This window comes from Salvelinus fontinalis, chromosome 18 (genome assembly GCF_029448725.1).
Source record: "Salvelinus fontinalis isolate EN_2023a chromosome 18, ASM2944872v1, whole genome shotgun sequence".
Lineage (NCBI taxonomy): Eukaryota > Metazoa > Chordata > Actinopteri > Salmoniformes > Salmonidae > Salvelinus > Salvelinus fontinalis.
Window position 1 is genome coordinate 49108214 of NC_074682.1, and position 25838 is coordinate 49134051.

The following is a 25838-nucleotide window of genomic DNA, read 5'->3' on the forward strand; positions in this document are numbered from 1 at the left end:
AAGTCCTATATCGACATAACCTGAAAGGCCGCTCAGCAAGGAAGATACCACTGTTCCCAAAACCGCCATAAAAAAGCCAGACTCGGGTATGCAACTGCAAATGGGGACAAAGATCGTACTTTTTGGAGAAATGTCCTCTGGTCTGATGAAACAAAAATAGAACTGTTTGGCCATAATGACCATCGTTATGTTTGGAGGAAATAGGGGGACGCTTGCAAGCCGAAGAACACCATCCCAACCCGGGAAGCACGGGGGTGGCAGCATCATGTTGTGGGGGTGCTTTGTTGCAGGAGGGACTGGTGCACTTCACAAAATAGATGGCATCATGAGGGAGGAAAATGATGTGGATATATTGAAGCAACATCTCAAGACATCAGTCAGGAAGTTAAAGCTTGGTTGCAAATGGGTCTTCCAAATGGACAATAACCACAAGCATACTTCCAAAGTTGTGGATAATGTCTTAAGGACAACAAAGTCAAGGTATTGGAGTGGCCATCATAAAGTCCTGACCTCAATCCTATAGAAAATGTGTGGGCAGAACTGTTAAAGCGTGTGTGAGCAAGGAGGCCTACAAACCAGACTCAGTTACACAAGCTCTGTCATTCTTCAAATAAAGTGGTGATCCTAACTGACCTAAAACAGGGAATTTTTACCAGGATTAAATGTCAGGAATTGTGAATAACTGAGTTCAAATGTATTTGGCTAAGGTGTATGTAAACTTCCGACTTCAACTGTACATATACTTGAGTATTACACTGTATAAAAAACATCCACATACCTAGTTGTTTCAATTCATTATTATTAAGCAGGGGTGCAACTTTCACTGGGGACAACATTCTGAAATTGCATTCCCCCCCCCCCCCCCCTCGGTTTTATCATTGGAATGTGATACAAACGAGGCAACGGTGTGCTTTAGGACCATCCGGACGACTCTGAGCAGTTGGGTAGGCTGTTTGGAGTGTTTATCCAATTAGATCAAAAAAATATCTCTCTATCTAATGTCCACCCGCCCCCCCCCCCCCCCCCCCCTTCTAAAACCAAAGTTGCACCCCTGTTATTAAGTATCTGGTTCCACAGCCTTTCTACCTGAACTAAACATTTTTAGTTGGTCCAGTCAATTTAAAATGTGTTTACTCAACTTGTCTGTTAAAAACACTGTGTGTGTAACTAGTCCTACAACCTTTTTTAGGTAAGATGCCCAAATAATAATTTCTAGTTGAATGAACATATGAGACAATTTAAGCAAACACATATTTTTAAGTTGACAGAATTTTTGTTGGAGCCAAGTTAGGGCCAACTAAAAGTATTAAGTTCATATACCACTTTTACCAAAAAGTTGAGTAAAATAAAGAATAAAATAATACTTAATAATATTTAGTTGAAACAACTCACATATGTTTTTGGTGTAAGTAAGCATATACCTTTGTTGCTTTTCCTTTTTCTAAAGGGGTATGTCTACGAACCACCAAGTCATGAGGCGTATTGTTTATTTCAACATGAAAATAACTCTGATCGGGAGCTCCCCCTTTGGATTCCATCAAGTCCACAGTGGAACCACATCCTGCAGTGGCCGGTTTTTTGATTCCCTAGTTTTTACCCTAATTGTTTATCATCACATGCTGACATATTAAATGCCATATCGCTCCCCATCAAATTGTCAAACACGCTTAAAAATCACTGAAGTACTGGCTGTTGCATTCATATGTTTGTGTATGAAGGCAGATGCTCAGTTCATGACATCAAACGAGCATAATAGTCTGGGTCTAAAGAAAAACCTAAAACCAAGGAACCTCTCACCCAACCTTTTACCCTTTAAAACTGCTTGTCTATTAATCGTCTGTCTAAAAGCAGTTGGAAGCATCTGATCCACTCCAAATAGAGACCAGACCCAGTCTTCATGGGGATTGGACTAACACAGATGCCCTCTGATCTAAAGATTATTACCATCTCTCTCTCCCTCTCTCCCCCATCCCCTGATTTGGTGGTCCCATTCATTTCATTCATTGGCCGTGGCATATTGAGAAGTATGCGTTTAACATTCAAAAGCTTTTGCGATCTTGTTAGTAAAGCGTGAAATAGCTCCCGCCCTCTTTTCCTTCTTTCTTCGGCCCTGGCCCCACTGGCTCAATGAAGGGCCATTCTTCTCCACAAACACAATGGCTTTTCTTCATTAGCACTTCTGCCATGGATCTCAATGGAAGGGTTGAGCATGTCAAGGCAAGGCTAGACCCCAAGACATCTGGTTGCTCTACCAGGGGCAGAAGGGGGGTGGATTAGGGGGAGGTTCTGCTGTTGTTTTCTTCCATGAAAAAGGTGAGGACATTGATAATATTGAGTCTGGAAATGTTCAGTCACTCTTCTTAACACTCACACAGAGTGGACAAAACATTAAGAACACCTTCTCTTTCCATGACACAGACCGACCAGGTGAATCCAGGTGAAAGCTATGATTCCTTCTTGATGTCACCTGTTAAATCCGCTTTAGTCAGTATAGATGAAAGGGAGGAGACAGGTTAAAGAAGGATTTTTAAGCCTTGAGACAGTTGAGGCATGGATTGTGTATGTGTGCCATTCAGAGGGTGGGCCATATATCCCCTGTGGAACGCTTTCGATACCTTGTAGAGTCCATGCCCTGAAAAACTGAGGCTGTTCTGAGGGCAAAAGGGTGTACACCTTTCTAATATTGAGTTGCACCCCACCCTTTCGCCCTCAGAAAAGCCTGAATTTGTCGGGTGTGGACGCAGGGATACTGTGAAAGTGTTCCACAGGGATACTGGTCCATGTTGACTCCAACACTTCCCACAGTTGTGTCAAGTTGGCTGGATGTCCTTTGGGTGGTGGATCATTCTTGATCCACACAGGAAACTAATGTGGGATATGGATGTGGGTAGGCAGACCCACGAGCCACTAATGATGACTTCCACCACCATCAAAGTTGCCCATCCCTGGTCGATGTCATGAAAAGAGCACCTCCATGCACACACACACACATTGATTCTGAGGATAGTGTGTGTTTACGTGGGTTTGTAATTTGAGTGGCTGATGATGGAAACCAGACTGCAAACCTACTTCTACACATTAGCGTGTATGTGTACGTATATGCGTGAATGTGTGTGTGTACATACGTGCGCCTGTTTGAACACCCCGACCACAAAACATCTCTGTCATGCACCTATTGACCCTGTCCCTCCTCTCTCTCTCTCTCTCTCTCTCTCTCTCTCTTCCTCCCCTATCTCTCCATCCCTTCTCTCTCTCTCCCTCCCTTCTTTCTCCCTCCCCTCTCCCCCTCTCTCCCCCTCCTCAGACAGTGGTGAGAAGAAGACCCCTGCCATGCCCGGCTCTCCTGTGGATGTCAAGACTCATTCCAGACCAGTCCCCAGACCAGTCCCCAGCAGCAGCAGCGCCACCATGCCGCCCCTGCCCTCCGTGAACCCCAGCGGACCCCGGCCAGCCTCCTTCTCCTCCACCACTCGTGAGTACCACAGATATTAGCACTCTTACCATAGAAATATAATGACTGGAGCAGTCATCCCCATTCAATGAGGCCCTGGTGGGTGGCAGTTTACTCTGGGCACCTTATTCATCCAAGCTACTCAATACTTCTCCCAGCCATAAGAAGTTTTAAGACTCTTACCACCACTAGCTCCCCATAGAGGAGCGTCCTGGGTCTGCAGTCTCGTAATATCCTTCATCCATAGATGAATTAGGGCAGTGTGGTAATTATGGAGTATTCTGATATATCTGAAAGGCTTCCTTTTTTGTCTGCTTTACTTTATGGCCATATATCAATAAAATGTATTTATAAAGCCCCCTTTGTTGTCACAAAGGCCTGTACAGTAACCCGGCCTAGATCAGATAGCTGTAAATAAGGATTCCATATGAAAGATCTGGTGATTCTATAATGAATGTGATATGTATTGTCCCTCTGTAGCATTTGCATCAGCCCATCCAATCGAAGCACTACCTCCCATGTCGGACCACATTTGATAAACCTTTTTGACCTCCTACGCCGACCTCTCATTTGCTCCTCCCCGTCCCGCCTCTTCCCACCCCCAGTGACCAATGGAATCCACCACTCCCCGCCCACCCTAAATGCTGTGCCCTCGCCGCCCCAGCGCTACAGCAATGGGCCTAGCTCCTCCTCTTCCTCCTCGCTGGCCAATCAGCAGCTCCCGGCCACATGCGGCGCCCGACAGCTCAGCAAGCTCAAGCGCTTCCTGACGACGCTGCAGCAGTTCGGCAACGATATCTCACCCGAGATCGGAGAGAGTGTCCGCAACCTGGTGCTGGCCCTCGTGGTGAGTGGTTGATAAAACGTTTTAGGAATGGATGGAAACTCCCGTAAAACATTGTCACTTATTCTGTATTGATATGTCAACATAGTTGCATTTGATTTGAGATGTGTTTTGATGATTGAAATTAGTTGAACTGAATTGAATGGAGTCAAATAAAATTGAAGTGATATATATGTAGAATGAAATATTTGAATATATGTATATGTTACTTTCAATACCAGTACAAATATCTGCCCAAAATAGAAAAGACAGTATGTGTTATTTATGTTGGGCTGGATCTTATTTCGTCAGATGTTTTCATTCAATGGAACATGACCGTATATTCAGTATATGTGGCCCAAATGGACACACTGTATTGGTTTTGACAGGCCCCATCTGCAACATATTGAGTCCTGTGCTGTAGATTATACCTACGTATCATCTGTTGCACATCATTCATCCATGAACAGGTTGATCAGCAGTTGAAAGGGAAACTGACTTTTGGTGCCATATAGTTATTTCTCTGGTCACTCAAAGGGATTCAAGTGATTCAAGTCTATCCTCTTGTCTGAGAGAATCTATTTGGACTGATCTACAAATGGACAGCTTGTGTGGCAGCTGCAATGTAGTTGATCTGGAGCACACACAATGTCAAGCTCAGTGTTGGAGACAAATAAACTGAACCTTGAGAGGTGAATTGGGATTGGCTGATCTCTCCTCTATGTGTCCCAGAATTCAACAGTCACCATCGAGGAGTTCCACTCAAGGCTCCAGGAGGCCACCAACTTTCCCCTGAGGCCCTTCGTCATTCCCTTCCTCAAGGTAACACCTACCTCCTCTCTATCTCTCTGTTTCCCGTCTCTCTATTTCTCTGTTACTCTCTGTTATTTCCACTCTTTATTTGCCATCTCTGTTTTCTCTCCCTCTCTCTTTTTTCCTCTCTCTCTCTCTTTCCTTTCCTTTCTCTCTTTCTCTCTTTCTCACACTCTTTCTCCTCCTATCTCTCTCTCTCACTCACACTCTTTCTCCTATCTTTCTCTCTCCCTCTTTCTCCCCCCTTCTCACTCTTTCTGTCTCTCTCACTCTCTCCCTTCTCTCTCTCTCACACTCTTTCCCACCTCTCTCTCTTCCCCCTCTCTCTCTCGCTCTCTGTCTCCCCCTTCTCTCCCCCCCCCCCCCTCTATCTTTCCTTCTCCCTGTGCTGTGAATATTCATAACTGAATCCAGGCCTGTGCTGCTACAGTGTTCCTCTTTGTCCTCCTCACAAGGCCTTTGATGTTTCGGAGGAGGTTTACAATGACTCAAGGACTGCGTATAATTAGTCATGAAATCAGGAGTGGGAAAAACCAGATGTTTGTATTGAAGGTAACAGCTAGAGTTCATCCCAAATGGCACCCTATTCCCTATAGAGTATACTATTTTTGACCGGGCCTCTATGGGAAGAAGTGCACTATATAGGGGATAGGGTGTTATTTGGGACGGATTCCTTTCATGAAGCGTAGAGGAGCTTCTGGCACAGAGGATTATAATTACAATTCTCTCAGAAATCTTTGGACGTCATTGTCTAGTATTTAATAAACCAATAATAACGCAAATATGCAAACAAATCATGAGAAACTGCAAGTAGATGGTAGCATAATTAGAATGGGGAAAACATTATTATAATCGCATTGAATATTTAACAGCCAGACGTTTGTCATACAAAAAGGAAATTGGAATCGGGGATTTAATTTATTGCCTTTCAGTCGTTCCCAATGTAACAATGCAGTTGTATGCGTTGACTTAACGAGCGACAGGGGTTGCGCAAGTTTTATTGGGCTTTTGAGTAACTTTGCAACATGGGGGCCTGAAATAGTAGTATTTTTAAGAGCCACCCTCATGAGACCTGAACATAAATCTTCCATCCAGTCACATTTCTCGCTGTTATTGCTAGATATTTCAGCCGGTGAAAATCTGCTCTTTTTCCACGGGTTACCTCATCCCGAAACCACAGCTGTCTGAAAACATATCAGAGATGAATTTTCGTAATTTACGATGCTCCTCAACTTCTCTCTCTCTCTCTCTCTCTATCGCTCTCTCTCTCTCTCTCTCTCTATCTCTCTCTCTCTCTCTCTCTCTCTCTCTCTCTCTCTCCATCCTCTCTCTCTCCAACCATTATGGCAGAGAGAGAGAGAGAGCTCGGAAGTGTGAAACATGAATATAAACCATTCTCTTCTTTTATGGGGCTCTGTGTCGCATTAAATGAAGGCAGTCATTCAGGTTTTCCCGGCGTCGCCAATCTCGCGTCCGTCCAGCAGATAAAGAGACCGGCGCTTAACTGACGGACAACATATGTGTCGAGAGGCCCTAGGTAGGGGTTGAGAGGCGGGTAAGGAAGAGGGTAAAGAGGGGGGTAAGGGTCTTAAGTGGAGAAGGGGGAATGAGGAAGTGCATGTAATTATAAGCACACTCGGGCCTGTTGTTCATTAAGGATGGAAAGAGAGAGGGAGGGAGGGAGGGAGGGAGGGTGGGAGGGAGGGAGGGGGATTCCTTTACTTCCTTCTGCCTCTGCTCATCCCTTTTTCTCTCTTTCGCTTGTCCCTCTCTCTCTCTACCTCCTACCAGGGTGCCTGCATTCTGATAGTGGCCTGTGATGCTTGTCTTCCTCCTGCTCTCTCTCTCTCTCTCTCTCTCTCTCTCTCTCTCTCTCTCTCTCTCTCTCTCTCTCTCTCTCTCTCTCTCTCTCTCTCGACCTCTCTCGACCTCTCTCGACCTCTCTCGACCTCTCTCATTCCACTCAGCCTTGCTTCTACTACTACACACACACACAGACACACACACAGGGCAATTTGCATAATTTTGTGGAATTAAATTGCTTCGTGTGTACAGTATATTTATGTGTCTTATTTATCACACGCGTACAGCATACAGATACAGAGCCTTTGAATGGAAAATCTGTCAGACAGCGTGAGAGCTGCTGCTGCAGCATCTTGTGCTGCTTTCAAGACAACTGGGAACACTGAAAAATACGAGGTCAAATCACAACATCAGTGATCTTCAGTTTGGAATGTCAGAGCTCTAGAAAGAGGCCAGAGTTCCTGAGTTGGAAATACGAGTTGGATGACCGTTCAAAACTATTTTTCCCAGTCTGAGTTCATTTTTATCCCAGTTTCCAGTTGTCTTGAACACACTAACGTCGGAGATTTCCAAGTTCCCAGTTGTTTGAACGCGGCATCAAACGGCAACATTTTGAAAACATATACTTAATTGTTTGAAACCTGAATGTTTTAATACATATGAGGCATGTCTTACCTTGCTTCAAAGTAGTCTATTAGATCTCCTCTCTTTCTACATCTCTACTGGATATTTTCATCTCTGTCACATGAAACTGCTCGCATGTGCAGTGCCTTTTGACAATGGTGTTTTCCCGCTATTTGCATTATGGAACAAACATTTGTGCGTAGCCTACTGCCTGGTGCACATTGCTGCACTTATAATGTGAAGAAAAAATAGTTGATCAACATTTTAAGCTAAACGTTCTGATCTGTTGCATCAGACTCATTGCTTTTTAACATTTGTTTCATGTAGGCTAGGCCTACTGGTTGTATGAATCTGGGATCTATCGTCCCACAGCTGCCCCAGAGTCTGTTTGAAATAGGTTCTTTCTTTCTCCACAAGCTGACCAATAGAATAGATAGCCTAAACTTTTCTACTATAGTAGATTGACATTGGCAAGTGATTTGGCTGTTCGTTACTAGTCTTGTTGGATGACGAAAAGTAAATGTGGACAGTCAAAAGTCCGGCGCCACATTTTCCTAAAGTAAACCCTGATCTGAAGTGAGGTTTGGGGTTGTGGTTGTGGTTTAGGGTTGTGGTTGTGGTTGTGGTTTGGGGTTGTGGTTTGGGGTTGTGGTTTAGGGTTGTGATTGTGGTTGTGGTTGTGGTTTGCGGTTGTGGTTGTGGTTTGGGGTTGTGGTTTGGGATTGTGGTTTGGGGTTGTGGTTGTGGTTTGGGGTTGTGGTTTGGGGTTGTGGTTGTGGTTTGGGGTTGTGGTTTGGGGTTGTGGTTTAGGGTTGTGGTTGTGGTTTGCGGTTGTGGTTTGGGGTTGTGGTTGGGGGTTGTGGTTTGGGGTTGTGGTTTAGGGTTGTGGTTGTGGTTTAGGGTTGTGGTTGTGGTTTAGGGTTGTGGTTGTGGTTTGGGGTTGTGGTTTAGGGTTGTGGTTGTGGTTTGGGGTTGTGGTTTGGGGTTGTGGTTTGGGGTTGTGGTTTAGGGTTGTGGTTGTGGTTTAGGGTTGTGGTTTAGGGTTGTGGTTGTGGTTTGGGGTTGTGGTTTAGGGTTGTGGTTGTGGTTTAGGGTTGTGGTTGTGGTTTGGGGTTGTGGTTGTGGTTTGGGGTTGTGGTTTGGGGTTGTGGTTTAGGGTTGTGGTTGTGGTTTGCGGTTGTGGTTTGGGGTTGTGGTTGGGGGTTGTGGTTTGGGGTTGTGGTTTAGGGTTGTGGTTGTGGTTTAGGGTTGTGGTTGTGGTTTAGGGTTGTGGTTGTGGTTTGGGGTTGTGGTTTAGGGTTGTGGTTGTGGTTTGGGGTTGTGGTTTGGGGTTGTGGTTTGGGGTTGTGGTTTAGGGTTGTGGTTGTGGTTTAGGGTTGTGGTTTGGGGTTGTGGTTGTGGTTTGGGGTTGTGCTTGTGGTTTAGGGTTGTGGTTTGCGGTTTGCGGTTGTGGTTTGCGGTTGTGGTTTGCGGTTTGGGGTTGTGGTTGGGGGTTGTGGTTTGGGGTTGTGGTTTAGGGTTGTGGTTGTGGTTTGGGGTTGTGGTTTAGGGTTGTGGTTGTGGTTTGGGGTTGTGGTTTGGGGTTGTGGTTTAGGGTTGTGGTTGTGGTTTAGGGTTGTGGTTTAGGGTTGTGGTTGTGGTTTGGGGTTGTGGTTTAGGGTTGTGCTTGTGGTTTGGGGTTGTGGTTTGCGGTTGTGGTTTGCGGTTTGGGGTTGTGGTTGGGGGTTGTGGTTGTGGTTTGGGGTTGTGGTTTAGGGTTGTGCTTGTGGTTTAGGGTTGTGGTTTGCGGTTTGCGGTTGTGGTTTGCGGTTGTGGTTTGCGGTTTGGGGTTGTGGTTTGGGGTTGTGGTTTGGGGTTGTGGTTGTGGTTTGGGGTTGGGGGTTGTGGTTGTGGTTTGGGGTTGTGGTTTGGGGTTGTGGTTGTGGTTTGGAGTTGTGGTTGTGGTTTGGGGTTGTGGTTGTGGTTTGGGGTTGTGGTTGGGGGTTGTGGTTTGGGGTTGTGGTTTGGGGTTGTGGTTTGGGGTTGTGGTTGTGTTTTGGGGTTGTGGTTTGGGGTTGTGGTTTAGGGTTGTGGTTGTGGTTTGGGGTTGTGGTTGTGGTTTGGGGTTGTGGTTTAGGGTTGTGGTTGTGGTTGTGGTTTGGGGTTGTGGTTTGGGGTTGTGGTTTGTGGTTTGGGGTTGTGGTTTAGGGTTGTGGTTTGGGGTTGTGGTTTAGGTTTGTGGTTGTGGTTTGGGGTTGTGGTTGTGGTTTGGGGTTGTGGTTGTGGTTTGGGGTTGTGGTTGTGGTTTGGGGTTTGGGGTTGTGGTTTGGGGTTTGGGGTTGTGGTTTGGGGTTGTGGTTGTGGTTTAGGGTTGTGGTTGTGGTTTGGGGTTGTGGTTAGGGGTTGTGGTTGTGGTTTAGGGTTGTGGTTTGGGGTTGTGGTTTGGGGTTTGTGGTTGTGGTTTAGGGTTGTGGTTGTGGTTTGGGGTTGTGGTTTAGGGTTGTGGTTTGGGGTTGTGGTTGGGGTTTGGGGTTGTGGTTTAGGGTTGTGGTTGTGGTTTAGGGTTGTGGTTTGGGGTTTGGGGTTGTGGTTTGGGGTTGTGGTTGTGGTTTGGGGTTGTGGTTTGGGGTTGTGGTTGTGGTTTGGGGTTGTGGTTGTGGTTTAGGGTTGTGGTTGTGGTTTGGGGTTTAGGGTTATGGTTGTGGTTGTGGTTTGGGGTTGTGGTTTGGGTTTGGGTTTGGGGTTGTGGTTTGCGGTTGTGGTTGTGGTTGTGGTTTGGGGTTGTGGTTTGGGGTTGTGGTTTGGGGTTGTGGTTTGTGATTGTGGTTTGGGGTTGTGGTTTGGGGTTGTGGTTTGTGGTTGTGGTTGTGGTTTGGGGTTGTGGTTTAGGGTTATGGTTGTGGTTTGGGGTGGTTGTCCGTCTCTACATAGTGATGAGTGATGGACTATGTGTTTGGGTTTTTTAGTGATTTAGTGCAAGCAACCGAAACAGTCAGGGGCCAGAAACAGACAGACTGCAGAAACAGTCAGACTGCAGAAACAGTCAGGGGGCAGAAACAGTCAGGGGGCAGAAACAGTCAGGGGGCAGAAACAGTCATGGGGCAGAAACAGTCAGGGGGCAGAAACAGTCAGGGGGCAGAAACAGTCAGGGGGCAGAAACAGTCAGACTGCAGAAACAGTCAGGCGGCAGAAACAGTCATGGGGCAGAAACAGTCAGACTGCAGAAAAAGTCAGGGAGCAGAAACAGTCAGACTGCAGAAACAGTCAGACTGCAGAAACAGTCAGACTGCAGAAACAGTCAGGGGGCAGAAACAGTCAGGGGGCAGAAACAGTCAGGGTGCAGAAACAGTCAGGGTGCAGAAACAGTCAGGGGGCAGAAACAGTCAGGGTTCAGAAACAGTCAGGGGGCAGAAACAGTCAGGGTGCAGAAACAGTCAGGGTGCAGAAACAGTCATGGGGCAGAAACAGTCAGACTGCAGAAACAGTCAGGGGGCAGAAACAGTCAGGGGGCAGAAACAGTCAGGGTGCAGAAACAGTCATGGGGCAGAAACAGTCAGACTGCAGAAACAGTCAGGGGGCAGAAACAGTCAGGGTTCAGAAACAGTCAGACTGCAGAAACAGTCAGGCTGCAGAAACAGTCAGGCTGCAGAAACAGTTAGGCTGCAGAAACAGTCAGGCTGCAGAAACAGTCAGGCTGCAGAAACAGTCAGGGGGCAGAAACAGTCAGGGGGCAGAAACAGTCAGGGGGCAGAAACAGTCAGACTGCAGAAACAGTCAGACTGCAGAAACAGTCAGACTGCAGAAACAGTCATGGGGCAGAAACAGTCAGGGGGCAGAAACAGTCAGGCGGCAGAAACAGTCTTGGGGCAGAAACAGTCAGACTGCAGAAAAAGTCAGGGAGCAGAAACAGTCAGGGGGCAGAAACAGTCAGACTGCAGAAACAGTCAGGGGCCAGAAACAGTCATGGGGCAGAAACAGTCAGACTGCAGAAACAGTCATGGGGCAGAAACAGTCAGGGTGCAGAAACAGTCAGACTGCAGAAACAGTCAGACTGCAGAAACAGTCAGGGGGCAGAAACAGTCAGGCGGCAGAAACAATCAAGGGGCAGAAACAGTCAGGGGGCAGAAACAGTCAGACTGCAGAAACAGTCAGGGGCCAGAAACAGTCATGGGGCAGAAACAGTCAGACTGCAGAAACAGTCAGGGGGCAGAAACAGTCAGACTGCAGAAACAGTCAGGGGGCAGAAACAGTCAGGGGGCAGAAACAGTCAGGGGGCAGAAACAGTCAGGGTGCAGAAACAGTCAGGGGGCAGAAACATTCAGGGGGCAGAAACAGTCAGACTGCAGAAACAGTCAGACTGCAGAAACAGTCAGGCTGCAGAAACAGTTAGGCTGCAGAAACAGTCAGGGGGCAGAAACAGTCAGGCTGCAGAAACAGTCAGGGGGCAGAAACAGTCAGGGGGCAGAAACAGTCACGGGGCAGAAACAGTCGGACTGCAGAAACAGTCAGGGGCCAGAAACAGTCATGGGGCAGAAACAGTCAGGGGGCAGAAACATTCAGGGGGCAGAAACAGTCAGGGGGCAGAAACAGTCAGGGGGCAGAAACAGTCAGGGTGCAGAAACAGTCAGGGGGCAGAAACATTCAGGGGGCAGAAACAGTCAGGGTGCAGAAACAGTCAGGGGGCAGAAACAGTCAGGGTGCAGAAACAGTCAGGGGGCAGAAACAGTCAGGGGGCAGAAACAGTCAGACTGCAGAAACAGTCAGGGGGCAGAAACAGTCAGGGGGCAGAAACAGTCGGACTGCAGAAACAGTCAGGGGCCAGAAACAGTCATGGGGCAGAAACAGTCAGGGGGCAGAAACATTCAGGGGGCAGAAACAGTCAGACTGCAGAAACAGTCAGGGGGCAGAAACAGTCAGGGGCAGAAACAGTCAGGCTGCAGAAACAGTTAGGCTGCAGAAACAGTCAGGGGGCAGAAACAGTCAGGCTGCAGAAACAGTCAGGGGGCAGAAACAGTCAGGGGGCAGAAACAGTCAGGCTGCAGAAACAGTCAGGGGGCAGAAACAGTCAGGGGGCAGAAACAGTCACGGGGCAGAAACAGTCAGACTGCAGAAACAGTCAGGGGCCAGAAACAGTCATGGGGCAGAAACAGTCAGACTGCAGAAACAGTCAGACTGCAGAAACAGTCATGGGGCAGAAACAGTCAGGGTGCAGAAACAGTCAGGGGGCAGAAACAGTCAGGGGGCAGAAACAGTCAGGGTGCAGAAACAGTCAGGGGGCAGAAACATTCAGGGGGCAGAAACAGTCAGGGGGCAGAAACAGTCAGACTGCAGAAACAGTCAGACTGCAGAAACAGTCAGACTGCAGAAACAGTCAGGGGGCAGAAACAGTCAGGGTGCAGAAACAGTCACGGGGCAGAAACAGTCAGACTGCAGAAACAGTCAGGGGCCAGAAACAGTCATGGGGCAGAAACAGTCAGACTGCAGAAACAGTCATGGGGCAGAAACAGTCAGACTGCAGAAACAGTCAGGGGGCAGAAACAGTCAGGGGCAGAAACAGTCAGACTGCAGAAACAGTCAGGGGCCAGAAACAGTCATGGGGCAGAAACAGTCAGACTGCAGAAACAGTCAGGGGGCAGAAACAGTCAGGGGCAGAAACAGTCAGGGGGCAGAAACAGTCAGACTGCAGAAACAGTCAGGGGCCAGAAACAGACATGGGGCAGAAACAGTCAGGGGCAGAAACAGTCAGGGGGCAGAAACAGTCAGGGGGCAGAAACAGTCAGACTGCAGAAACAGTCAGGGGGCAGAAACAGTGAGGGGGCAGAAACAGTCAGGCTGCAGAAACAGTCAGGGGGCAGAAACAGTCAGGGGCAGAAACAGTCAGACTGCAGAAACAGTCAGGGGGCAGAAACAGTCAGGGGGCAGAAACAGTCAGACTGCAGAAACAGTCAGGGGGCAGAAACAGTCAGGGGGCAGAAACAGTCAGACTGCAGAAACAGTCAGGGGGCAGAAACAGTCAGGGGGCAGAAACAGTCAGGCGGCAGAAACAGTCTTGGGGCAGAAACAGTCAGACTGCAGAAACAGTCAGGGTTCAGAAACAGTCAGACTGCAGAAACAGTCAGGGGGCAGAAACAGTCAGGGGCAGAAACAGTCAGGGGGCAGAAACAGTCAGACTGCAGAAACAGTCAGGGGCCAGAAACAGACATGGGGCAGAAACAGTCAGGGGCAGAAACAGTCAGGGGGCAGAAACAGTCAGGGGGCAGAAACAGTCAGACTGCAGAAACAGTCAGGGGGCAGAAACAGTGAGGGGGCAGAAACAGTCAGGCTGCAGAAACAGTCAGGGGGCAGAAACAGTCAGACTGCAGAAACAGTCAGGGGGCAGAAACAGTCAGACTGCAGAAACAGTCAGACTGCAGAAACAGTCAGGGGGCAGAAACAGTCAGACTGCAGAAACAGTCAGGGGGCAGAAACAGTGAGGGGGCAGAAACAGTCAGGCTGCAGAAACAGTCAGGGGGCAGAAACAGTCAGACTGCAGAAACAGTCAGGGGGCAGAAACAGTCAGGGGGCAGAAACAGTCAGGGGGCAGAAACAGTCAGACTGCAGAAACAGTCAGGGGCCAGAAACAGACATGGGGCAGAAACAGTCAGGGGCAGAAACAGTCAGGGGGCAGAAACAGTCAGGGGGCAGAAACAGTCAGACTGCAGAAACAGTCAGGGGGCAGAAACAGTGAGGGGGCAGAAACAGTCAGGCTGCAGAAACAGTCAGGGGGCAGAAACAGTCAGGGGGCAGAAACAGTCAGACTGCAGAAACAGTCAGGGGGCAGAAACAGTCAGGGGGCAGAAACAGTCAGACTGCAGAAACAGTCAGGGGGCAGAAACAGTCAGGGGGCAGAAACAGTCAGGGGGCAGAAACAGTCAGGGGGCAGAAACAGTCAGGGGGCAGAAACAGTCAGGGGGCAGAAACATTCAGGGGGCAGAAACAGTCAGGGGGCAGAAACAGTCAGACTGCAGAAACAGTCAGGGGGCAGAAACAGTCAGGGGGCAGAAACAGTCAGACTGCAGAAACAGTCAGGGGGCAGAAACAGTCAGGGGGCAGAAACAGTCAGGGGGCAGAAACAGTCAGGGGGCAGAAACAGTTAGGGGGCAGAAACAGTCAGGGGGCAGAAACAGTTAGGGGGCTAACGCTTATCAGGCGAGGGAGAGAGGGTATGTGAGTGTGTGTGCCAGTGTGTGTGCGAATGTGTGGGCACGTGTTTGTACACGTGTGAGAGAGAGTGTGTGTCTCTGTCCTCCAGGCGTCTCTCTCAAGGAGAGATCTGTTGTATGTCTGTCTCTTTCTGGGCCTCCTCAGTGACACACTTCTGTCTAGTGTGTGTCTCTGTCCTCCAGGCGTCTCTCTCAAGGAGAGATCTGTTGTATGTCTGTCTCCTTCTGGGCCTCCTCAGTGACACACTTCTGTCTAGTGTGTGTCTCTGTCCTCCAGGCGTCTCTCTCAAGGAGAGATCTGTTGTATGTCTGTCTCCTTCTGGGCCTCCTCAGTGACACACTCTGTCTAGTGTCTCCGCCTTGTTGCCATGCCGTTTCTGTGACGTCTTGCTATATGTAAATAAGTCGTGGACGCGTTTCAGGATTTTCAGGTGAAAACATCACTTTATGATATTTTGTGGGCATGTCAGTTGGATTTAATAGGACCTTTACTTTGCATTTGCACAAGATCAGTTCAGGGTATTGCATTTTTGTTCCTGTGTTGTGAACTTTTATTTATTTAACCTTTATTTAAGGCAAGTCAGTTAAGAACAAATTCTTATTTACAATGACGGCCTACCAAAAGGTCTCATGCGGGGACGGGGGCTGGGATGAAAAATAAAAATGAATTAAATAAAAATATAGGACAAAACACACATCACGACAAGAGAGACAACACAACATTACATAAAGAGAGACCTAAGAAAACAACATTGCATGGCAGCAACACATGACAACACAGCATGGTAGCATCACAACGTGGCAGCAGCACAAAACACGGTACAAGCATTATAGAGACAACAATACATCATGCAAAGCAGCCACAACTGTCAGTAAGTGTCCATGATTGAGTCTTTGAATGAAGAAATTGAGATAAAACTGTTTGTTTGTTGCAGCTCGTTCCAGTCGCTAGTTGCAGTGAACTGAAAAGAGGAGCGACCCAGGGATGTGTGTACTTTGGGGACCTTTAACAGAATGTGACTATACGGAACGGATGTATGAGTGAGGAGGATGAGGGCTGCAGTAGATATCTCTTATAGGGGGGAGTGTGGCCTAAGAGGTTTATAAATAAGCATCAACCAGTGGATCTTGCGACGGGTAAACAGAGATGACCAGTTTACAGAGGAGTATAGAGTGCAGTGATGTGTCCTATAAGGAGCATTGGTGGCAAATCTGATGGCCGATAGGTCAAGAACATCTAGCCGCTCGAGAGAACCCTCACCTGCCGATCTATAAATTACATCTCCGTAATCTAGCATGGGTAGGATGGTCATCTGAATCAGGGTTAGTTTGGCAGCTGGGGTAAAAGAGGAGCGATTACGATAGAGGAAACCAATTCTAGGTTTAACTTTAGCCTGCAGCTTTGATATGTGCTGAGAGAAGGACAGTGCACCGTCTAGCCATACTCCCAAGTACTTGTATGAGGTGACTACCTCAAGCTCTAAACCCTCAGAGGTAGTAATCACACCTGTGGGGAGAGGGGCATTCTTCTTACCAAACCACATGACCTTTGTTTTGGAGGTGTTCAGAACAAGGTTAAGGGTAGAGAAAGCTTGTTGGACACTAAGAAAGCTTTGTTGTAGAGCATTTAACACAAAATCCGGGGAGGGGCCAGCTGAGTATAAGACTGTATCATCTGCATATAAATGGATGAGAGAGCTTCCTACTGCCTGAGCTATATTGTTGATGTAAATTGAGAAGAGCATTGGGCCGAGTATCGAGCCTTGGGGTACTCCCTTGGTGACAGGCAGTGGCTGAGACAGCAGATGTTCTGACATTATACACTGCACTCTGAGAGAGGTAGAAAGACCCCTCAGAGACACCAATACTCCTTAGCCAGCTCACAAGAATGGAATGGTCTACCGTATCAAAAGCTTTGGGCAAGTCAATAAAAATAGCAGCAAAACATTGCTTGGAATCAAGGGAAATGGTGGCATCATTGAGGACCTTTAAGGTTGCAGTGACACATCCATAACCTGAGCGGAAACCAGATTGCATACCCGAGAGAATATTATAGACATCAAGAAAGCCAGTCAGGTGATTATTTACAGTACAAGTTTTTCCAACACTTTTGATAAACAGGGCAAGATAGAAGTAGGCCTATAACAGTTAGGATCATCTTGATCTCCCCCTTTAAATAAAGGACGAATCGTGGATGCCTTCCAAGCAATGGGAGAAGAGACAGGTTAAAAAGGTCAGAGATAGGCTTGGCGATGATAGGAGCAGCAACCTTAAAGAAGAAAGGGTCTAAAACCATCTGACCCAGATGGTTTTTTGGGGTCAAGTTTAAGGAGCTTCTTTAGCCCCTTCGACTCAGTGACCACCTGCAGGGAGAAACTTTGTAGCGGGGCAGAGGAAAAAGAGGGAGGAGTATCGGGGCTAGTCGCATTAGAAGGGGTGGGAGATGAGGAAATGTTGGACGGGCAAGGAGGCATGGCTGAGTCAAATAGGAATCCTGACTTAATGAAGTGGTGATTAAAGAGCTCAGCCATGTGCTTCTTGTCAGTAACAACCACATCATCAACTTTAAGGGACATGGGCAGCTGTGAGGAGGGTTTATTCTCCAGGTTTTTAATAGTTTTCCAGAACTTCTTAGGGTTAGACCCACAGAGAGAGAACTGCTCCTTAAAGTAACTAACTTTGGCCGTCCTTGACAGCCGTGATAGCTGTAGTTGGATTGTGGAAGCTTTGATGAAACTGCATATGAAAACAAATTAGGAAAATACTGCTACTAGCTTCTACCTACTAGCTTCTCTCTGTCTTTCTTTCTCCTATTCCTCTGTTTCTCTATCTGTCTGTCTGTCTCTGTCTTTCTTTCTCCTATTCCTCTGTTCCTCTATCTGTCTGTCTGTCTGTCTGTCTGTCTGTCTGTCTGTCTTTCTTTCTCCTATTCCTCTGTTTCTCTATCTGTCTGGCTGTCTCTCTGTCTTTCTTTTTTTCTCCTATTCCTCTGTTTCTCTATCTGTCTGTCTGTCTCTCTGTCTTTCTTTTTCCTATTCCTCTGTTTCTCTATCTGTCTGTCTGTCTCTCTGTCGGTCTTTCTCTCTCCTGGTTCTCTGTCTGTCTCTCTGTCTTTCTCTCTCATATTCCTCTGTTTATCTGTCTATCTGTCTCTCTCTGCCTTTCTCTCTCTCTCTGCCTCTCTCTCTCCAACTGTCTGTCTCACTCTCTATTTTAGCTGTGTATTAATGCAACACCATGTTTCAAATTACACTCACCTCCCTCTCTCCTCCCCCTCTCCTCCCATCTCTCCAACGTCTCTCTTTCCCTCTCCAGGCCAACCTGCCCCTGCTGCAGAGGGAGTTGCTCCACTGTGCGCGTGCGGCCAAGCAGACCCCAGCCCAGTACCTATCCCAACACGAGCACCTCCTACTCAGCACCACTCTGGCCTCGCCCCCCGACTCCTCGGAACTGCTGCTGGAGCCCAGCGAGAGAGAGAGAAACGCGACAGTTAAGAGACACAGTCCTAACAGGTAGCTATGTTCAGTAGAGAAACAGACAGTTAAGAGACAGTCCTAACAGGTAGCTATGTTCAGTAGAGATACAGACAGTTTAGAGACACAGTCCTAACAGGTAGCTATGTTCAGTAGAGATACAGACAGTTTAGAGACACAGTCCTAACAGGTAGCTATGTTCAGTAGAGAAACAGACAGTTAAGAGACAGTCCTAACAGGTAGCTATGTTCAGTAGAGATACAGACAGTTTAGAGACACAGTCCTAACAGGTAGCTATGTTCAGTAGAGATACAGACAGTTTAGAGACACAGTCCTAACAGGTAGTTATGTTCAGTAGAGAAACAGACAGTTAAGAGACAGTCCTAACAGGTAGCTATGTTCAGTAGAGATACAGACAGTTAAGAGACAGTCCTAACAGGTAGCTATGTTCAGTAGAGATACAGACAGTTAAGAGACAGTCCTAACAGGTAGCTATGTTCAGTAGAGAAACAGACAGTTTAGAGACAGTCCTAACAGGTAGCTATGTTCAGTAGAGATACAGACAGTTAAGAGACAGTCCTAACAGGTAGATATGTTCAGTAGAGATACAGACAGTTTAGAGACACAGTCCTAACAGGTAGCTATGTTCAGTAGAGATACAGACAGTTAAGAGACAGTCCTAACAGGTAGCTATGTTCAGTAGAGATACAGACAGTTTAGAGACAGTCCTAACAGGTAGCTATGTTCAGTAGAGATACAGACAGTTAAGAGACAGTCCTAACAGGTAGCTATGTTCAGTAGAGATACAGACAGTTTAGAGACACAGTCCTAACAGGTAGCTATGTTCAGTAGAGATACAGACAGTTAAGAGACAGTCCTAACAGGTAGCTATGTTCAGTAGAGATACAGACAGTTTAGAGACAGTCCTAACAGGTAGCTATGTTCAGTAGAGATACAGACAGTTAAGAGACAGTCCTAACAGGTAGCTATGTTCAGTAGAGATACAGACAGTTTAGAGACACAGTCCTAACAGGTAGCTATGTTCAGTAGAGATACAGACAGTTAAGAGACAGTCCTAACAGGTAGCTATGTTCAGTAGAGATACAGACAGTTTAGAGACACAGTCCTAACAGGTAGCTATGTTCAGTAGAGATACAGACAGTTAAGAGACAGTCCTAACAGGTAGCTATGTTCAGTAGAGATACAGACAGTTAAGAGACAGTCCTAACAGGTAGCTATGTTCAGTAGAGAAACAGACAGTTTAGAGACAGTCCTAACAGGTAGCTATGTTCAGTAGAGATACAGACAGTTAAGAGACAGTCCTAACAGGTAGATATGTTCAGTAGAGATACAGACAGTTTAGAGACACAGTCCTAACAGGTAGCTATGTTCAGTAGAGATACAGACAGTTAAGAGACAGTCCTAACAGGTAGCTATGTTCAGTAGAGATACAGACAGTTTAGAGACAGTCCTAACAGGTAGCTATGTTCAGTAGAGATACAGACAGTTAAGAGACAGTCCTAACAGGTAGCTATGTTCAGTAGAGATACAGACAGTTTAGAGACACAGTCCTAACAGGTAGCTATGTTCAGTAGAGATACAGACAGTTAAGAGACAGTCCTAACAGGTAGCTATGTTCAGTAGAGATACAGACAGTTTAGAGACAGTCCTAACAGGTAGCTATGTTCAGTAGAGATACAGACAGTTAAGAGACAGTCCTAACAGGTAGCTATGTTCAGTAGAGATACAGACAGTTTAGAGACACAGTCCTAACAGGTAGCTATGTTCAGTAGAGATACAGACAGTTAAGAGACAGTCCTAACAGGTAGCTATGTTCAGTAGAGATACAGACAGTTTAGAGACACAGTCCTAACAGGTAGCTATGTTCAGTAGAGATACAGACAGTTAAGAGACAGTCCTAACAGGTAGCTATGTTCAGTAGAGATACAGACAGTTTAGAGACAGTCCTAACGGGTAGCAATGTTCAGTAGAGATACAGACAGTTAAGAGACAGTCCTAACAGGTAGCTATGTTCAGTAGAGATACAGACAGTTTAGAGACACAGTCCTAACAGGTAGCTATGTTCAGTAGAGATACAGACAGTTTAGAGACAGTCCTAACAGGTAGCTATGTTCAGTAGAGATACAGACAGTTTAGAGACACAGTCCTAACAGGTAGCTATGTTCAGTAGAGATACAGACAGTTAAGAGACAGTCCTAACAGGTAGCTATGTTCAGTAGAGATACAGACAGTTTAGAGACACAGTCCTAACAGGTAGCTATGTTCAGTAGAGATACAGACAGTTAAGAGACAGTCCTAACAGGTAGCTATGTTCAGTAGAGATACAGACAGTTTAGAGACACAGTCCTAACAGGTAGCAATGTTCAGTAGAGATACAGACAGTTAAGAGACAGTCCTAACAGGTAGCTATGTTCAGTAGAGATACAGACAGTTAAGAGACAGTCCTAACAGGTAGCTATGTTCAGTAGAGATACAGACAGTTAAGAGACACAGTCTCTTGGCGGCAGTCACCTAGACCAGTGGTTTTCGAACCTCTCCTCGGGACTTCCAGACATTTCACAACTGACAGAGACATGTACACATACACAACTGCCAAAATATGTCAATGCACTCATCTGCTCACTCCCACTCTCACACCATCCCCCACCCTGTCATCTCCTCTCTCATCCCTCACCCTGTCCTCTCCTCTCTCATCCCCCACCCTGTCCTCTCCTCTCTCATCCCCCACCCTGTCCTCTCCTCTGTCATCCCCCACCCTGTCCTCTCCTCTCTCATCCATCACCTTGTTCCTCTCCTCTCTCATCCCCCACCCTGTCCTCTCCTCTGTCATCCCCCACCCTGTCCTCTCCTCTCTCATCCATCACCTTGTTCCTCTCCTCTCTCATCCCCCACCCTGTCCTCTCCTCCCCCACCCTGTCCTCTCCTCTCTCATCCATCACCTTGTTCCTCTCCTCTCTCACCCCCCACCCTGTCCTCTCCTCTGTCATCCCCCACCCTGTCCTCTCCTCTCTCATCCATCACCTTGTTCCTCTCCTCTCTCATCCCCCACCCTGTCCTCTCCTCCCCCACCCTGTCCTCTCCTCTCTCATCCATCACCTTGTTCCTCTCCTCTCTCATCCCCCACCCTGTCCTCTCTCATCCCCCACCCTGTCCTCTCCTCTCTCACCCCCCACCCTGTCCTCTTCTCTCTCATCCCCCACACTGTCCTCTCCTCTCTCATCCCCCACCCTGTCCTCTCTCATCCCCCACCCTGTCCTCTCCTCTCTCCTCCCCCACCCTGTCCTCTCCTCTCTCATCCCCCACCCTGTCCTCTCCTCTCATCCCTCACCCTGTCCTCTCCTCTCTCATCCCCCACCCTGTCCTCTCCTCTCTCATCCCCCCACCCTGTCCTCTCCTCTCTCATCCCTCACCCTGTCCTCTCCTCTCTCCTCCCCCACCCTGTCCTCTCCTCTCTCATCCCTCACCCTGTCCTCTCCTCTCTCATCCCCCACCCTGTCCTCTCCTCTCTCATCCCCCACCCTGTCCTCTCCTCTCTCATCCCCCACCCTGTCCTCTCTCATCCCCCACCCTGTCCTCTCCTCTCTCATCCCCCACCCTGTCCTCTCCTCTCTCATCCATCACCTTGTTCCTCTCCTCTCTCATCCCCCACCCTGTCCTCCTCTCTCATCCCCCACCCTGTCCTCTCTTCCCCCACCCTGTCCTCTCCTCTCTCATCCCTCACCCTGTCCTCTCCTCTCTCATCCCCCACCCTGTCCTCTCTCATCCCCCACCCTGTCCTCTCCTCTCTCATCCCCCACCCTGTCCTCTCCTCTCTCATCCCCCACCCTGCCCTCTCTCATCCCCCACCCTGTCCTTTCCTCTCTCCTCCCCCACCCTGTCCTCTCCTCTCTCATCCCTCACCCTGTCCTCTCCTCTCTCATCCCCCACCCTGTCCTCTCCTCTCTCATCCCTCACCCTGTCCTCTCCTCTCTCATCCCCCACCCTGTCCTCTCCTCTCTCATCCCCCCCACCCTGTCCTCTCCTCTCTCATCCCTCACCCTGTCCTCTCCTCTCTCCTCCCCCACCCTGTCCTCTCCTCTCTCATCCCTCACCCTGTCCTCTCCTCTCTCCTCCCCCACCCTGTCCTCTCCTCTCTCATCCCCCACCCTGTCCTCTCCTCTCTCATCCCTCACCATGTCCTCTCCTCTCTCATCCCCCACCCTGTCCTCCATCACCTTGTTCCTCTCCTCTCTCATCCCCCACCCTGTCCTCTCCTCTCTCATCCATCACCTTGTTCCTCTCCTCTCTCATCCCCCACCCTGTCCTCTCTCTCATCCATCACCTTGTTCCTCTCCTCTCTCATCCCCCACCCTGTCCTCTCCTCTCTCATCCATCACCTTGTTCCTCTCCTCTCTCATCCCCCACCCTGTCCTCTCCTCTCTCATCCCCCACCCTGTCCTCTCTCTCATCCCTCACCCTGTCCTCTCCTCTCTCATCCATCACCCTGTCCTCTCCTTTGTCATCCATCACTCTGTCCTCTCCTCTCTCATCCACCACCCTGTCCTCTCCTCTCTCATCCATCACCTTGTTCCTCTCCTCTCTCATCCCCCACCCTGTCCTCTCCTCTCTCATCCCTCACCCTGTCCTCTCCTCTCTCATCCATCACCTTGTTCCTCTCCTCTCTCATCCCCCACCCTGTCCTCACTCTCATCCCTCACCCTGTCCTCTCCTCTCTCATCCCTCACCCTGTCCTTTCCTCTCTCATCCCCCACCCTGTCCTCTCTCTCATCCCTGACCCTGTCCTCTCCTCTCTCATCCATCACCCTGTCCTCTCCTCTGTCATCCCTCACCCTGTCCTCTCCTCTGTCATCCCTCACCCTGTCCTCTCCTCTCTCATCCCTCTCTCCTGCAGGGGAAAAGAGAACGGCTTCCACGAGCGCCCCCCTGCCCCCCTGGAGCCCCCGGCTAAGCGCATCTGCACCATCAGCCCGGCGCCCCGCCATAGCCCGGCCAACCCCCTGCCCCTCAGCGCTCAGCTGCACCCCACGCCGCCCCCTCTGCAGCACTACGCCCTTGAGGACATCAGCGCCCCCCATCTGCTGCACCGGGAGAGCGGCCACCGGATACTGGAGCTCCGCGAGCTCAAGGACAGGCCTAGACTACCTGGTAAATAGTTCATACAGACACAGAGACACAAATACACAAATACGTATGGTACATCGTTTTATATTACATTTTGTTACTTACATTTTATTTTAACAGGGAAATCATATTGAGACCAAGGCCTCTTTTACAAGTGAGCCCTGCACACAATCATACAAATTCACAACATTTACAATTTCAACGCAATAAGAACATACAATATTAACAAGCAATTTAAGAAAGAGAAAGTGAGAGAGAGACCACACACCTACTGCACAGTTAAAGTTACAGGATACTGGAGCTATGAGAGCTAGCTACCTAGTGGTATAAAGGAACACATACACATACATATATACACACACACACACACTAAATAAATAAATACAACCCAGATGCTTATTCAAACTCACAAGGGTTTAGCCCTACATGAACAGATATAGCTGGGCTCCTTCATTCTCTGATATTCAACCCTCTGATGTTTTCCATAACACATAACCAACCAACACTGAGGTTCCCTCGTTAAACAGAACTCTCTCACCAACCAACACTGAGGTTCCCTCATAAAACAGAACTCTCTCACCAACCAACACCGAGGTTCCCTCGTTAAACAGAACTCTCACCAACCATCACTGAGGTTCCCTCATAAAACAGAACTCTCTCACCAACCAACACTGAGGTTCCCTCGTTAAACAGAACTCTCTCACCAACCATCACTGAGGTTCCCTCATAAAACAGAACTCTCATAAAACAGAACTCTCTCACCAACCAACACTGAGGTTCCCTCATAAAACAGAACTCTCTCACCAACCAACACCGAGGTTCCCTCGTTAAACAGAACTCTCTCACCAACCAACACTGAGGTTCCCTCATAAAACAGAACTCTCTCACCAACCAACACCGAGGTTCCCTCGTTAAACAGAACTCTCTCACCAACCATCACTGAGGTTCTCTCATAAAACAGAACTCTCATAAAACAGAACTCTCTCACCAACCATCACTGAGGTTCCCTCATAAAACATAACTCTCTCACCAACCATCACTGAGGTTCCCTCATTAAACATAACTCTCTCACCAACCATCACTGAGGTTCCCTCATTAAACATAACTCTCTCACCAACCATCACTGAGGTTCCCTCATTAAACATAACTCTCTCACCAACCATCACTGAGGTTCCCTCATTAAACATAACTCTCTCACCAACCATCACTGAGGTTCCCTCATTAAACATAACTCTCTCACCAACCATCACTGAGGTTCCCTCATTAAACATAACTCTCTCACCAACCATCACTGAGGTTCCCTCATTAAACATAACTCTCTCACCAACCATCACTGAGGTTCCCTCATAAAACAGAACTCTCTCACCAACCATCACTGAGGTTCCCTCATAAAACATAACTCTCTCACCAACCATCACTGAGGTTCCCTCATTAAACATAACTCTCTCACCAACCATCACTGAGGTTCCCTCATTAAACATAACTCTCTCACCAACCATCACTGAGGTTCCTTCATAAAACAGAACTCTCTCACCAACCATCACTGAGGTTCCCTCATTAAACATAACTCTCTCACCAACCATCACTGAGGTTCCCTCGTTAAACATAACTCTCTCACCAACCATCACTGAGGTTCCCTCATTAAACATAACTCTCTCACCAACCATCACTGAGGTTCCCTCATTAAACATAACTCTCTCACCAACCATCACTGAGGTTCCTTCATAAAACAGAACTCTCTCACTCACACACAAACAGCCTATAGTACGGTCAATATGAACACTGCTAATGGGTGGTCTCTGTGTGTGTGTGTGTGTGTGTGTGTGTGTGTGTGTGTGTGTGTGTGTGTGTGTGTGTGTGTGTGTGTGTGTGTGTGTGTGTGTGTGTGTGTGTGTGTGTGTGTGTGTGTGTGTGTGTGTGTGTGTGTGTGTGTGTGTGTGGACATGCACAGCTAAGTGTATAGAAGCTCTCAGAAGATCATAAATCTATGGGCCCACATGTGTTTAGACAGTGTGCCCAACTACCCAGGAAGTAGAGTACCTTTGAGACTCTATGGAGAGAGAGAGAGGATTGTATCTAGTTCATTGTAGATCTGCGTGCCATCTGGTCCTTGTCAATGGCCAGATGGGACGCAGATATACACACAAGGTAGACACACACATGCACGCACACATAAACACAGAGGCAAACATGCATGCACACACACACACACACAAACACTATTCATCCCCCCACTACATACAGTGCCCTAAGGAAACGACAGTAGTGTTGAAGCTGAAGCAAGGAAGGCAGTCAAAAAATACATCCCAAGGAATAAGGTTTTGAAGTGTCTGTCCTATATCTATATATAAGAAAGCTCAGGAAGTATTTTAGTTTTTTTGGACATATATTTAAACCCTTGTTTTTTTGTCACAAAACTACCTCCATACTCCATTCATTTGTATGGGTTACCTTCAAATGAAGGTTTAATATCTATATATATCTACATACTTCCATTTTGTTTGTTGGGGTTACCTTCAGATTAAATA

General features: G+C 47.9%; 1 protein-coding gene across 4 annotated transcripts in view; it reads left to right on the forward strand.

The window, feature by feature from the left end:
* The window catches only part of LOC129815689 (protein CBFA2T2-like), an 80344-nt gene that overhangs the window by 44116 nt on the left and 10390 nt on the right, over nt 1-25838 (forward strand). For 3 of the 4 annotated variants that reach the window (XM_055869722.1, XM_055869723.1, XM_055869721.1), the window contains exons 2-6: nt 3305-3472; nt 4057-4298; nt 5007-5096; nt 18011-18207; nt 23081-23334. In XM_055869722.1, the coding sequence (XP_055725697.1) occupies nt 3305-3472; nt 4057-4298; nt 5007-5096; nt 18011-18207; nt 23081-23334 (951 nt within the window). The remainder of the gene's footprint in view (nt 1-3304; nt 3473-4056; nt 4299-5006; nt 5097-18010; nt 18208-23080; nt 23335-25838) is intronic. The other variant, XM_055869724.1, reaches the window with a different exon arrangement.